The 15,207-nt window shown below is 33.6% G+C and overlaps 1 protein-coding gene across 5 annotated transcripts in view; it reads left to right on the top strand.

Annotated features, from left to right (window-relative positions):
• Positions 1-15,207, top strand: part of LOC147911635 (ubiquitin carboxyl-terminal hydrolase 9X-like) — a 142,314-nt gene that overhangs the window by 58,591 nt on the left and 68,516 nt on the right. For 3 of the 5 annotated variants that reach the window (XM_087427857.1, XM_087427854.1, XM_087427855.1), the window contains exons 13-19: positions 502-650; positions 7,474-7,561; positions 9,947-10,289; positions 11,575-11,670; positions 12,160-12,371; positions 14,072-14,312; positions 14,642-14,791. In XM_087427857.1, the coding sequence (XP_087283983.1) occupies positions 502-650; positions 7,474-7,561; positions 9,947-10,289; positions 11,575-11,670; positions 12,160-12,371; positions 14,072-14,312; positions 14,642-14,791 (1,279 nt within the window). The remainder of the gene's footprint in view (positions 1-501; positions 651-7,473; positions 7,562-9,946; positions 10,290-11,574; positions 11,671-12,159; positions 12,372-14,071; positions 14,313-14,641; positions 14,792-15,207) is intronic. The other 2 variants (XM_087427858.1, XM_087427856.1) reach the window with 1 other exon arrangement.

Below are 15,207 nucleotides of genomic sequence, written 5' to 3'. Positions count from 1 at the left end.
CTGGTTGCTTATACATACAAATATACTCTTGCAGGTGGGTGAATTGATGACTAGTTGATTGATAATGGTATGAGAGTTGATTTGTTTCCTTGAAAATGGCAAAACAGAAAGGGAACTAGATATCTTTCTGGTGATATCGGTGGGCAAAACTGGTTGCAAACTCACTGTTCCAGAATGTACCTTTGATGGCTCATATCCTTATCATGTAAATGTGCAGACATGCTTTGATACTAGTATCGTGTAAGATTAGTATCGTGAGTGAAGTTGGAGAATACTTATAGGTAGTTTTCATGTAAAATAAGAATACCAGAATGAATATTTATGTTTTGTAGTGTTTGTTATTCTCTTCAGGTTGCTCAATATTTTATTATTAAAAGGAGGAGACGGACCAACTTGTATTATGAATATAAAACATTTTAAACTTTTAAAGTAGTAACTAGAATTTAGTCTCTATAAACTCGTAGTTACAGAAGTGTTCATTTGCCTAATTATGCTGTTAAGTTCTTCTCGTTTTAGTCAGTCTCAGCGAAGTCCCCATGTTTTTTATCGTCATGATTTAATCAATCAACTTCAGCACAATCATGCCTTAGTTACTTTGGTAGCAGAAAACCTTGCAGCTTACATGAACAGCATGCGACTGTATGCAAGAGGTATGTATTATAAGCTAAAATTAACTATTGCAAATCAACTGGGCTCCCCCTTCCTTAGTTTTTTGTTTTGTCCTCAGAATTAATCTGAAGTTGATTATTTCAGAAATGACAATATATTCGTGTTTTAAAATGACTGAAAAATGGAAGGGTATTGGTTTTATAGATTGTATTCATTTATAGGTCCACTTTGTGTCCGAAATCTTGTATAACCTAAACTCTAGTCCAGCTTTCCAAGTGCTTTACTAAGTGCTTCTCTCCCTGCTCATACTTGTTAAATTGATTTCTTCTGTATCTCAGAGCTTTATCTGCTTGTATCTACAATTGGTTGCTACTCTCTTGTGTACGTACTCATTTAATTTTAATTTTAATTTTTTTTTTAACAATCTGTTAGTGAGGTTTAAGCAATGTGGTTTTATTTTATTTATTTATTATTATTTTTTTTCCCCAAAGCCCCAGTAGATAGTTGTATGTCATAGTTGCACATCCTTCTAGTTGCTGTATGTGGGACTCGGCTTCAGCATGGCTGGAGAAGCGGCGCATTGGTGTGCGCCCGGGATCCGAATCTGGGCCGCTAGCAGTGGAGCGTGCGCACTTAACCACTAAGCCATGGGGCTGGCCCTAATTTTAATTTTTTAAAGATTTTTACAGTCCAGTTTTATTTTAAAACCCAATTTTTCTGTTATTATATTGTCCATAATTTTTTCTTTATTCAAGTATAGTTGACATACAATATTATACAGTCGTGTACCACATAATGAGAGGAATACGTTCTGAGAAATGGATTGTTAGGTGATTTCGTCATTGTGCAACCAAGATAAAGCATACTTACACAAATCTGGATGGTATAGCCTGCTACACACCTAGGCCGTATGGTACTAATTTTGTGGGATCACCATTATATATGTGATCTGTCGTTGACTGAAACATTGTGATGTGGTATATCACTGTATTAGTTTCAGGTGTACAACATAGTGATTCGATATTTTTATACATTGTGATCACTACATATGTCTAGTTAGCATTTGTCACCATACAAAGTTACTATAGTATTATTGACTGTATTCTCTGTGCTGTATATTACATCCCCATTACTTATTTATGACTAGAAGTTTGTACCTTTTAATCCCCTCCACCTATTTCCCTCATTCCCCTGCCCTCCTCTCTGGCAACCACCAGTTTTTTCTCTGTATCGATAAGTCTGTTTTGTTTTGTTTGTTCATTTGTTTTTGTTTTTTTTTAAGATTTGACATGTAAATGAAATCATACAGTGTATGTCTTTCTGTACTCAACTAATTTTAAACCTCTGCTTTCTTACTGCCACCACCTTTAACTCCTTTTCAAGAAAACTTGATTAATAATTCTTTTGTTGTTAATTTTGCCTGTCTGTTGTTGCATATATTAGTTCTTTTTAATAACCCTGAGTTAATTTTTTCCAGTATTCAAAGAACTTACTAAAAATTGACTAGATTAGTGATCACCATGTTCTCAGAGTATGCAATTGTTTAAACATATGGAATTAAAGTTTCCTTGTAGTTTCCACAGAAAACTTTTTAATATTTGCCACATGTGGGGCTCTCATCTTGGTGCTTTAAAGATCAGTTCCAATGTTATTTGTCCTTTGACAGTTTTATCAGAATCTTTGTGTGCTGGAGCACAAAGTATTTTTTGTACATCTGTATCTACTCTTTATGACACCAAGTTCATAGGACAAACAAAACAAACAAAAACCCAGCCACCTTGTAGGCCCAATTTTGTATATTTGAATATGGAGAAGAAAAGCTTTATGGTCACTGTTGAAGACAGGATTGAGCATAAGGTTGAATTGAAAATATTGCTCAATTGACATGGTACATTAAGATATGTAGAATCCAGTCATATATGTTTAAAATTTGGATATTTGTAGTACTCATTTTTTGACCAGAATAATAGACTCTGTGCATGTGCTTGCATCTTTACTGGTTGTGGTGTACTGGTTAATAATGTGCTTGTAAAAGTGATAAGGTGCTTGTAGAAATCCCCAAGTTTTGCTAATACATACTCACCCCTGTAAAAGTTACGTAAACACAATGGGAAAATTAAGTGACTCTTCAGATATCCGTAATGATTGCACTGACTTCCTGCTCCTCTCATATCGTATCCATTCTGTCTAATCAGGTGCCATAATTGGTCCCATTTCAGTTCTGCTGATTAGGTTCCGTGGTTTCTTCTTAGGAATGGTAGGACAGGGAAGGCACTAGAGGCATGAAACTGAGTGATTATTTTTTCTAGCCAGAACCGCGAAAATCAGTGCGATAAGTTGCAAGTTCTGTGATTTCATCTGTTGTGTTAATGTCATTGTCGGTAATTGAAGACCTAATTGTTAGAACAGTCAGGTGAGGCACTTGTGCATTTCAGCCTCACTAGGATCCTCTGTTCCTGTTAGTCAAATCATACTTACATTTTTGGTGTATCTCACTTTCCTGATCACAAGAATGTCAGCATTCTTTATTATCATCTTTATACTACTTCTTTGAAAGGTTAGAGATACAAATGCAGACTCTATAGTTAAACTGCCTAGATTTAAAGCCAGGCTCCGATACTTAATAGCTTGGAAATTACTTAAGCCCTCTATGGCTAAGATTTACCAAATCTGGAAAATGATGATAACAGATATAGGTATCTACTTCATAAATAAGTTAATATGTGTTAGAAAGGAGTTAATACTTGGCTAAAATGATGCCTAGCACATAGCAAGCACTTGCATTTTTGTTGTTTTAATGAGTTCCTCTGAATTCAGTGATTTCATGCTGTCTGTTTCCTTTCACTAACCTTTTCCTCAATATATTTTTCATTTCTGACTAATGCTGCTGAATCAGTTGATTTTTAAATATAGTCATAAAACAAATTTTCTGACTAAAACTCTAAACATGATATTACTTCTGTGATGTATACTCATACGAACACAAAGTATGGTGATTGCATCTTTATAAGAACCTTATTGCATGGATCTCCTCAAGCATGTGACAAAATATGGAACAAGATAATGGAGGTTCCTGCAGTTCACTGATGTTTCCTTAGTTTCATATCATCAGTATTATGCATTTGCCATGACTGTATACCTTTTCTACTAGGCATCTTCGCTTTTGGAAAAATTATTTCCCCAGTGGCATGGTCATTCCACCTTTGCTTTCATATTATCTTAGATAACAAAGTAACTTATTAAAATTGTTTCCATCTTTTATGCATAGTAAAAATGAGTACTAGTGACTCTCTTAGTGAATTTATGCACCAGTACTTCGTGAATCACATTTTTTAAACTTTTTTTGATGTGTATCAACAAAGTAAATACAATTCATTTTTTAGTTTAGTTTAGTTCATTAGAAGGAGACCATTTGCACTGATTTATTATTTTTTTTGTGAAGAAGATCAGCCCTGAACTAACATCTATGCCAAGCCTCCCCTTTTTGCTGAGGAAGACTTGCCTTGGGCTAACATCTGTGCCCATCTTCCTCCACTTTATATGGAACTCCGTCACAGCAAGGCCTGACAAGCGGTGCGTCAGTGTGCGCCCGGGATCTGAACCCCGGCCACCAGCAGTGGAGCATGCGCACTCAACCACTACGCCACGGGGCCGGCCCCTGATTTACATTTAATGAGACTTTTATGTGTCCTTTGCTTTGATTTCTGATTAAAGTTTGTGGGACTTACACTAATTATAGGACACACTGCAATTTATTTAAACCTGTGTTTTCTAAGGATTGCCAATTTTGTGTTACCTCTGCCCGTTCTCCTTGCTTTCATTATATTTGACTTTTTTCAGGACCAGTTGCCAACAAAAAAAGGTCTCTTTACAGGTGTCATTCAGTAACAGTGCTATGTTAGAATGTACATTCTGAGTTTGATTCACTTACTAGTTCTACCTCATTTCCACATGTCAGCCATGAAGTACCATTAAATATTTGTGGGGTCCTGTAACTTAAAAAATATTTTTAAATAGTATTATTCATTTTATTAAGCTAATAGCTCTTTCAAGAAATGACTGTAGGCGTATGGCAGGAAAGTACCAGATGAGACTTGAATATTATTGTGTCTGAAAGTTAAGACAGTGTTTTTAGAGAATCATTGGCATGTCACAAAAGATATGTAAGTCAGCTCTTACTAGCCAAATTTTCTGGCAGTTTGAGCATCTAAATAATGACACTATGGATCATAATCTTTTCAGTGTGAGTCATTGAGTTCATAGTGATGTAAATAAATAAATAAATGAAGGAGAATGCCAACTAAAAACATAGGACAAAATAATGGATGATAAAACTAGTGAGCAAACGTTTGATGAGGACCAGAGAATACTGTCATAGTATCAAAGTATACTCTCACAAATTATGAACTACAAAGAGAAAAGTAGTAACTCTTTAGTGGAGAAAGTTGGTGGAAACTAAGTGAGCAAGTTAACATTATTAATATTGGGACAAACTTACATCATGGTTTCTGATTAAACATGTATGAGAAGGATATAGCATTATTTTCTGGTATGTCTTGCCAAAAATGTGTTAACATGAATCTAAGTAGAGGAAACATGAAGCAAACCCAAACTGAGTGGCATTAGACAAGGAACTTCACTCTTTAAAATGGTCTAAGTAAGAAACACGAAAAAGCGCTCAGGACTAGGTTAAAGAAAACAACAGCATGCAATGTGTAAGCATAGAATCTGATTCTAGCCTGGGAAAAAGGAAAGTATAAAGGACATTATTGGGACCGTTAGTGAAATTTAAATATAGGATCAGATAATAGTCTTTTATTAATTTTAAAATTAGATAAGTATACTGTAGTTATGTTTTTGTTATTAGGAAATAGACCTAATTTTAAGGAGTAAAGTGACGTGTGTCTAGTACCTACAAATGGTTCACAAAAATGATGTACATATATATACATAGAGATACTGATAAAACAGATGTGCAAAATATAAACAATTGGTGTATCTGGTAAAGAATAATTCCTTGTATTATTTTTGCACTTCATGTGTAAGTTTGAAATTATATATCCTCCCCCTTACCTCACCCCTGCAAGCACAAAAGAAAAAAAGTCCTGCCAAGAAAGCACACACACAGAAGTTTTTAGACAAAAGGCTTTAAGGGACAAAAAGTACCTGAAGTGGCACTCAGAGTTTAGTCAGATGCTTCAAGATTAGTGCTCTGAAAAACCACAAAATTTGTATGTAGTGAAAATAATTTCCTACAATTTTGGAGACCTGAGTTTTGGTGCAATTAATGACTTTCAAGGAATTAAGCAATAAGATTGTAGGACTGCTTGCAGATGCTCGTGCATGTGCAAGTACAAAGCAGTCATAATATGTGAGCCTCCTTTTCTTTGCCAAATCCAAACCCACGTACGTAGCTAAACATTCTCTGTATTCCATGTTTATAGCAAGTCACGATTTTACTGTTAATTAAGGTTTTTCTGATATGAACAATCTTGCCATTTTGAAGTCTTGGGTTGCCTTTACCCATTCCAAAAGGAGCTCTTACAATTAGAATTCCTTGATGTCATTTCTGACAGAATACAGGTTCCAAGAAATGTATAAGTGGGTTATCAGTATTTGCTGCTGAAGAGGAATTGTGTAGTTTCTAAATCCTCCATAACGTTTTTTAAAATTTTGACATTCCTGAGTGGTTGACAGCAAGTGTTGGAGGCATTTGTATCCTCTGTCTTCTGTTCCACCCACAAACTATTTGGTCGTTTCCAGACAGAGGGCTTTATCTAATGCTTCTAATTCTTTTGTGACTTTTGTTTTGCTTGATACTGAGGTAAACATCCTTAGGAGAATTTTTTTTGAGACAAGTCTTTTATATAGTAAACCCGTATTTTAGTCGTTTCACCTTTTTTGAATGAAGCATCTCACACACACAAAACACTATACATAGTATTTTTAGGACAATATGTTCTTTTAATTTTTTCCTTTGCTTTTGCATGGACAGACACTGAGAATTTTTCACTCTATATTTTGTTAGTAAACTAAGTTTAAAGTACTTACTAATTTTATATTTTAAAAATAAAGGATTTCCGGGGCCGGCCCGGTGGCGCAAGCGGTTGGGTGCGCGTGCTCCGCTGCGGCGGCCCGGGGTTCGCTGGTTCGGATCCCGGGCGCGCACCGACGCACTGCTTTGGCAGGCCATGCTGTGGCGGCGTCCCATATAAAGTGGAGGAGGATGGGCACGGATGTTAGCCCAGGGCCATCTTCCTCGGCAAAAAAAGAGGAGGATTGGCGGATGTTAGCACAGGGCTGATCTCCTCACAAAAATAAATAAATAAATAAATAAATAAAGGATTTCCAACCTAGGCTGGGCCTAGTTACCAACATAAGTATTCATAATCATAATGGGTTGGGTAAGTTTTTTGAATATGTGAGACTGTTATAGTCTGTTGATTGAGGTAACTATGAGAGCGTTATCAAATGCAGTAACATCACTCTAGTTTTCCTATGAATGCTCTTAATGTTAGTATTTACTAAAATACTTTTCCCTACAATGACAACTTTTAGTATAACAGAGGGAAAAATGAAGGGGAATAAAAATCATAGACTGCACAAATGGATTCAATTTATTTGAGGAATAAAGAGGGGGTTATTCTGAAAAATTATTTTTGATAACATATTCAGCAGATTGTATTTTACTTTTGACTGTAAAAAGTGTTTATTTTTGTAGGGAGAACTGGATATATGTAAATGTCACTCTTACGGTTTGCTTGTTAATGATAAATGGTTACTGATTTCTTAATTTCCTTTGGTTCAAGTTAGCAACAGTGTGGATATACAAGTGTATAATGCTTAATTTTTGTTAATTTGCAGACCATGAAGACTATGACCCACAAACTGTGAGGCTTGGAAGTAGATATAGTCATGTTCAAGAAGTCCAAGAACGGCTTAACTTCCTTAGGTTGGTTTTAAACAGTGGTGTTTTCTTTAAGGCACACATAAGGAATACAGTGTTAAATATTCTTTAAGCTAAGTCTTTTATAGGTGGACGTTTCACCCTGCAGCATAATATTTTCCCATATAAGAACCATTGCCAAAAGTTAATTTTAACATTTCCTGTGCGTTCATTATTAAATACTTGTTAATTATTGCTAAGCTTTAACTTTTTTCTTTTTTTCAAATTTTGAATAAAATACTCTCTAAACTCAGAGGAGTTTATGTTAGAATTAAAAGTTTATTCCTTACACATGTTCATACTTCAAACTGTGGGACGTAAAAACAGTCATCTGGGAACTACATTTCCTTAATTCTGTCAAGGGCGGTAAGGAACAGGATAGTTGATGTGCTTTGGTGCTTTTATTTATTCTCACAATGGCTGATAAAGGTAATCTAAAGCAATTTGTAATACCATTACTAAAGGTGGGGATAAGGAAAATTTATCTTTCTTTTAAGCCAAAGCTAAATAAAGTCATAAGCTAAATTTGCTCAGTAGCATTTAGCTTTTAATGACATACATGTGTATATGTATACAGTTATGATATGTAGCTTAAATAATGAGGTTTCTTAGGGATACGATTAACCATATCATATCAAAAAGGCATATTTGAATCATGATGCTAAGAAAAAAATGCTTAGACTATCAGTTTTTTATAAAATCTATTGCATTTATATTTTTGTATATATTCTTGGGAATTTTCTCTTTAGAGTTTCTTGTATACTGTATCTCTATTACTGAACAATGTAATAATTTGTGGGAAAATATTCAGATTGACATAGTCTATCGTCTAAGTCAATTCTTAGCTACTGTTAAGAATTTTATAATCTGCTGGGTTGATCTGATTTCTTCAGATACAGATGTGTTATAGTATTTCAACTTGAGAAAAGTCTAGTCATTAAATTATAAGACATTTAGTAAAAGTCCTCTTTTTTAACACCTGCAAAAAGGACTTTTCTCCTCTTCTTGAGACTCTCCCCCATAGTGAATCATTGTTACTGGTGGGTGTGTACAGTATCCCTTAGGTTTATTCAAATAGAAAAATGGTTTAGAATTTATCTAGTTTATTAAAGTTTAGAATCAGAAGACCTTTTGTAGTTCCTGCATTGTAAAAAACCCAGCAGTGCAATTTATTAAAGGGAAAAAGAACCAAAAGTTAATGCTTTCTATATTATTTGGCTTTGCACTAACTGCTTTAATCCTCATAGCAACACTTTGAGGCAAGTGTTATTCTAATTTGAAATAAGAAAACTAAGATTTAGTTAGGGAAAAGTAACTGGTTTGAAATCATACAGCCAACATGTAATGGTAGTGGACTACTTGTCTAGTTTGTCTCACTTTAAAGTCTCTGCTCTTTCTATAACATCAGTGATTCTTCAGATTTATCTTGGAGTCTTTATTTGAAAATGATTGCATTATGTTATTCTGGATCTCATGTTGCTCATTTATAAATGAAGGTGGGAGGGATCAGGTAGGTTGAAAAGCTAGAAGGCCCTTTTGTGCTCAGACTTAGAATTATGGAAATATTAGAGATGTACAATTAGTCCCCGAAGAAGAAACTCACTGACATTAAATAAATACACTATACTCTGTTATTCATGAAGCCACCATCATTTTGTTAACTAAGAAATAGTGCAAAATCATTATTCAGTTTAAAATTAGCTTCTCTTTTCTTTCACTGTCGTTCATAGAAATGGTAGACAGAGTAGGTAGGGAAGTGCTAGAAGAAGCTAGAATCTCACTGAGGAAAGAGACTGCTTGAAGCAGAATCATAAACTTCAGTATAGTCTTATTTTAGTGGACAGTCACCCAACTAAAAGGCTCTAAGGACTTTATTGAATATTAATAAGTATACTAATGATTACTGACATAGGAATAGGCTTAAATTATGTGGAGGTTATTTTGTTTATTGTGGCCAGGTATTGAGTATAATATCTTCAGAAATTTAGAAATTTTAAGCAGGTTTATTTTATAACAATGTTTAATTATCTCTGAAAGTCACTTAGTGTAAAATCTCATTTTCCAAGCAAGGAGCTAAATCAGTGTCTGGTTTCAGAGGCTTCTTGAGAGCAAGGAAAAAGCTTTAATATTTAGGTCAAATCACTTAGCAGAATTGCTGGCGCTTTGTAGTTGCCCCATAAATATATGCTTGTTAAATAAATGAATTAATATCTGAAATTTTTTTACTGCCAGAAATATGGTTAAGAAATAAGTTCTTTTGAAAGAATGCCTTTTTCAGCTGTAATTAAAATGTCATTGTGATAAATGTATTATTTCAGGCATATCAAAATAAATTGTGTTTGAGGATAAAATTATATAGACCTAATTCCTGATTTCTTAAATTTTTCCAAGATTTTTATTGAAGGATGGCCAACTGTGGCTCTGTGCTCCTCAGGCAAAACAGATATGGAAATGCTTAGCAGAGAATGCAGTTTACCTTTGTGATCGTGAAGCCTGTTTTAAGTGGTATTCCAAGTTAATGGGGGATGAACCAGACTTAGATCCTGATATTAATAAGGACTTCTTTGAAAGTAATGTACTTCAGCTTGATCCTTCCCTGTTAACTGAAAATGGAATGAAATGTTTTGAACGATTCTTCAAAGCTGTTAATTGTCGAGAAGGGAAACTAGTAGCAAAAAGAAGAGCCTATATGATGGATGATTTGGAACTGATAGGATTAGACTACCTTTGGAGGGTAAGTGAGAAGTAGGAACTCGTGTTTGCAAACATTGTACCCAAGGTGATTTTTAAAAGAATTAAGGAATCATAATTTTGCCTGTAAGTTATATGTATTTATCCTGCTTTGATGTTTGTCCTAGAAATCTGGGGGGGAATAATTTTTCATCTTTAGCTTCTTATTGTATCACTTCTGTTTGCCAGTCACTTTGGTATTTTTTTCTCACTTTTTTCTTTTACGATCTGCCACTGATATTCCTGCTGTACTTAGAATCTTTTCAGATATTTTCAAGTGCACTTACCATTGTCTGCCTCCATGCCTTTCACCCTCCTCTCATGAAAGTTGTAGCTTCCCCTACTTGTAAGTTACATCTTGGGGTTTATTCTCCATTTTATGTCAAAATGAATGATGGACAGAAGAGAAGGCTGTTATTTGGATGGAGTTATGAATTAATACTTTTATTGACACTGTTTAATTTGTGTATATTTAAGTAGCTGGAGAGTAAAATTCTATTCAGGCTAATGTTTCCATTTTGATAGTGTAAGTAAATCTTGTTGCCATCTTTAAAAATCTGACCTATTATATTGTTTTATTTCAGCTTATACATATTGTATTTTGGATGTGGGCTTTTTTTTGTTTTATTTGTAAACCGTAGTAAACTAAGATGTTTGCTGTCGTCTTTCATTAAAATCAGTGGTTTTCACACGTTTTTATACAGCAGTAACCTTTGTACATAAAAAATTATGCTAGTTGATGTAAGAAATGAAAGCCTACTTTTTTCTGCTCACTCTCCCCTTATTCCCTTGCCTTTTCTTCCCTATTAGTCTTAGAATGAGTCAGCCCTGAAACACTCTTAAAACTCTAGGATTCTAAACATGATTTGAAAACTACTGATTTAAGTAGATAATTGGTAAAGATCTGCAGCACTTGTGAGAACTGACAGGATTCCTGTTTGTGTTACATGGTTTTTAATATAAATTTTTTAGCTAATTTAAATTACTCCTTGAAAACCTCACAGCTTGGCTACCAAATTGCAAAGTTAAATAATATTCATTAAAGTATATTTGATCCTTTTCATTTTTAAGCAAAGTGCTCTATTCAGAAGACTTGCATTTTATATATATTGATCTTTAATTTTGAGATTTACTTAATTTTATGTTGCTCAGTTTTACTTGGAGTATCACAATCAGTTTAGCCTTAAATACTGCATACTGTATTAAAAATAACTGAGGATATGATTTGAATTTAAATGCCAAATTAAAGTATATTTTGAATGTTACTAAACTATAATTTTTGGATCTAGGTTGTGATTCAGAGTAATGATGATATTGCTGGCAGAGCTATAGATCTCCTTAAAGAAATATACACAAATCTTGGCCCCAGGTTACAGGCCAATCAGGTGAGGATTTAAGTGCATAAAAACTTTCACTACAATTAGATCGAAAATAATCTTATGTTTAGTAAAGTATTTTTAAACTTAGAATTAATTTAAAATCTAAAAATTAATTTTTTAACTCTTGTCAAAAAATTTTAAGTGTTTAATTCACATTTGTCTCTTACAAAATGCTAACTCAGTGAATGTTAATTATCCTTAGGTGGTTAGGATTATTTTGAATATAATTATTTATTATTGTATCTCGAGACAGCCACAATTTGACTGACTTTGACACTCGGTCCAGAAGGTTTTTGTTTATTTATTTTTTTAATAATTGGTTTATACCTGCTCATTTTCTTATTACCAGTTTTCTTCGTGTTTTATTACTGGTTAAATATGATATGATTGAGAGTTACCTGTAAGTTGAAATCTTACTGTCTTTAATTGGATGAATATTTGATTTTTAAATTTCAGAGCAACTTGAACTGTTTTTATTTGTCCCATTATTTCTAGGTGGTTATTCATGAAGACTTCATTCAGTCTTGCTTTGATCGTTTGAAAGCCTCATATGATACGTTGTGTGTTTTGGATGGTGACAAAGACAGTATGAATTGTGCAAGACAGGAAGCCATTCGAATGGTTCGAGTATTAACTGTTTTAAGGGAATACATAAATGAATGTGACAGTGATTATCACGAGGAAAGAACAATTTTACCCATGTCAAGGTTAGTAAGAAATTGATCTACTAGTGTTAATTTGCAACTGTTTATTATTGCCTTAGCTAGTTAATTAGGAAAGTAATCACGTATACGTTAAAAGGACAGTAAAGAATTTTTTTTTTTTTTTTTTTTTTTTGCTGAGGAAGATTAGCCCTGAGTAACATCTTTGCCAGTCTTCCTCTACTTTATGTGTGGGACACTGCCACAACCTGACCAGTGAGTGGAGTAGGATCCGAACTTGTGAACCTGGGCCGCCACCACTGCATGTGGAGTGCGTGGAACTCGAACCACTCAGCCACACGGCTGGGCCCAGTAAAGAAATTTTTTATTTCTGGATTTGCAAGTCCTGCCTTGTAAAAACGTTATTTCCATCTTACATACTTTTTTTCAAGACTAGAAAGTTTGGGGTTATATTTTGATGAGGAATTCTTGTTCATTGAGTACAGTTTTTCTTTTTTCTTTTATTCTTTCAATCTGTTATCACCCATTACATGTGACATTGATATTTTGCAGTTGGTATGTTTTTATTTATTTTTGATATTATTTTATTTATTTATTTATGTTTTTAGTGAGGAACATTGACCCTGACCTAACATCTGTTATTAGTCGTCATCTTTTTTGCTTGAGGAAGATTGTCCCTGAGCTAACACCTGTTGCTGATCTTCCTCTTTTTACTTGAGGAAGATTGTCCCTGAGCTAACACCTGTGCCAATCTTCCTCTATTTTGTATGTGGGATGCCGCCACAGCATGGCTTGATGAGCGGTGTGTAGGTCGCACCTGGGGTCCAAATCTGCGAACCCTGGGCTGCCGAAGGGGAGCTCACAAACTTAACCACTACGCCACCAGGCTGGCCTTGGTGTGTTTTTGTTTTCATGTTATTCATTTACACTGTTAAAAATAAAATTCTTAAAAGCTGCTTACTCAGCAGATATGACAAAGAATATTTTCAAATGGTCTTTGTTAAAATTATTCTTTAAATTTAGAAACTACTATAAAACAATTTACTAAATCATATTTTAGTTACAATCATAAATTTTATACAGATTGTGTATTATGTAATATAAATCGTATAATCATAAATTAAGTAAACAATAAACTAAATTGTTTAAGATAGTTTAAATGGCATGTTAGTTTTGGGAAAAGTTTATAGAATAAATACCATTGGATTTTGAAAATTTGTAATCATTTTTTAAATGTGAAACTACTTCTTGAACTTAATTTTTATTTTGTAATAATACCTGTGAGAAGAGAATATACCAAGATAAATATTTTCAGAGTGAATTTTGTTTTTAAGAATTTTACAGATTTTCAGTAGAAATACATTTTAACATTTTATTGATACTTTCAAGCTGAAGCTTGTCTTTTCCACATTTAAAAATAGTCTTAGTGAATTGAGCTTTTGTAGCTTAAAATTAATTTATGTGTTCCTCATGTCTGTTACTATAATTTATCATAAGTGGAAATCTTTTGTTCTTCAGCCACAGAGACAAAGATTAAAAACAATGGAATATAATTATGTTGTGTTTCCAAGATTAACTATGGTGTAAAGAAACATAGAGTTGTTTTCAATATCTTAAAAACAAAATAAGTTTAATTATCTTTTTCTTACTCAATAAGAAAATATTCAAGTCCCAGCTTTATATTCTCAGCAGTCTGCTGAATATGGTTGTGCTTTTTTTCCCCTTATTTAAAATTTTTTTTTCAGAGCATTCCGTGGCAAACACCTCTCGCTTATAGTTCGATTTCCAAATCATGGCAGACAGGTTGATGACTTAGACATATGGTCTCATACAAATGATACAGTTGGTTCAGTACGACGATGTATTCTCAATCGTATTAAAGCAAATGTAGCCCATACAAAAATTGAACTCTTTGTGGGGGGTGAGCTGATAGATCCTGAAGATGACAGAAAGCTAATTGGACAATTAAACTTGAAAGATAAATCAGTAAGTACCTATAATTTTCAAATATTCTCAAAATATTAAACTTTGAGTCTGTTTTCTATTTATTCAATAAATGTTTATTGCATGTGTAACTGTTCTGTGCAATCGTCTGTGTTAGGTGTTTGGGTTATAACCCCAAATAAGATAGATATCATGACACTAGTATAGTGGAGAAAATAAGCTGCTAAATGGTTTTGTTGGACAGTACTTATTAAGTGTATTTCTAAAGTTAAAGCACAAAATAATTTTTAGTCTTTCAGTATACATTGTTTCTATATTTTGTGGAACTATTTTCCCTTGTCTTTGCTGCTGATATGTGCTATCATTTTCAGGTAATTACAGCCAAACTTACACAAGTAAGTTCCAATATGCCTTCAAGTCCTGATAGTTCTTCTGATTCCTCAACTGGATCTCCTAGAAACCATTGTAATCACTATAGTGATGGTCCCAATCCAGAAGTGGAAAGCTGTTTGCCTGGAGTGGTGAGTAGCTACTGTATGCAAGGGATTACCTTCTTCTTTGAGAATACAAGAAAGGTGTAGAATGATTCTTTTTCTGAGGAGTTTACAAGTTTTGTACATGGGGCCAATGTCAAATAAATATACAGATAATTATTAACTTCTGGATGGATTTCTTAATTGTTAGAATTTAAGATAAAATTTCCCTATATATACAGTATTATGTTTGCATAGAGTTTATCTATTACAGTTGAACTATAATACTATTAATAGATACTACTAAATAGTATTATACCTCTAGAAAATAATACTGTATTAGTCTTTTCTTTGGAACTGTTTTTAAAGAAATGAATGATCTCCTGTCTTTCTCAGATTCTTGGTAATATTTCTCATATCTAAAGAAACAACAGCTCCTACCTTTCTTATTCTTTCTCCTCCTC

The sequence above is a fragment of the Ceratotherium simum genome, chromosome Y, assembly GCF_057802395.1.
Source record: "Ceratotherium simum simum isolate JZ-2026a chromosome Y, ASM5780239v1, whole genome shotgun sequence".
Lineage (NCBI taxonomy): Eukaryota > Metazoa > Chordata > Mammalia > Perissodactyla > Rhinocerotidae > Ceratotherium > Ceratotherium simum.
Note: the sequence above shows the minus strand (reverse complement) of the source record. Positions and strands in the feature narration are given on the sequence as shown.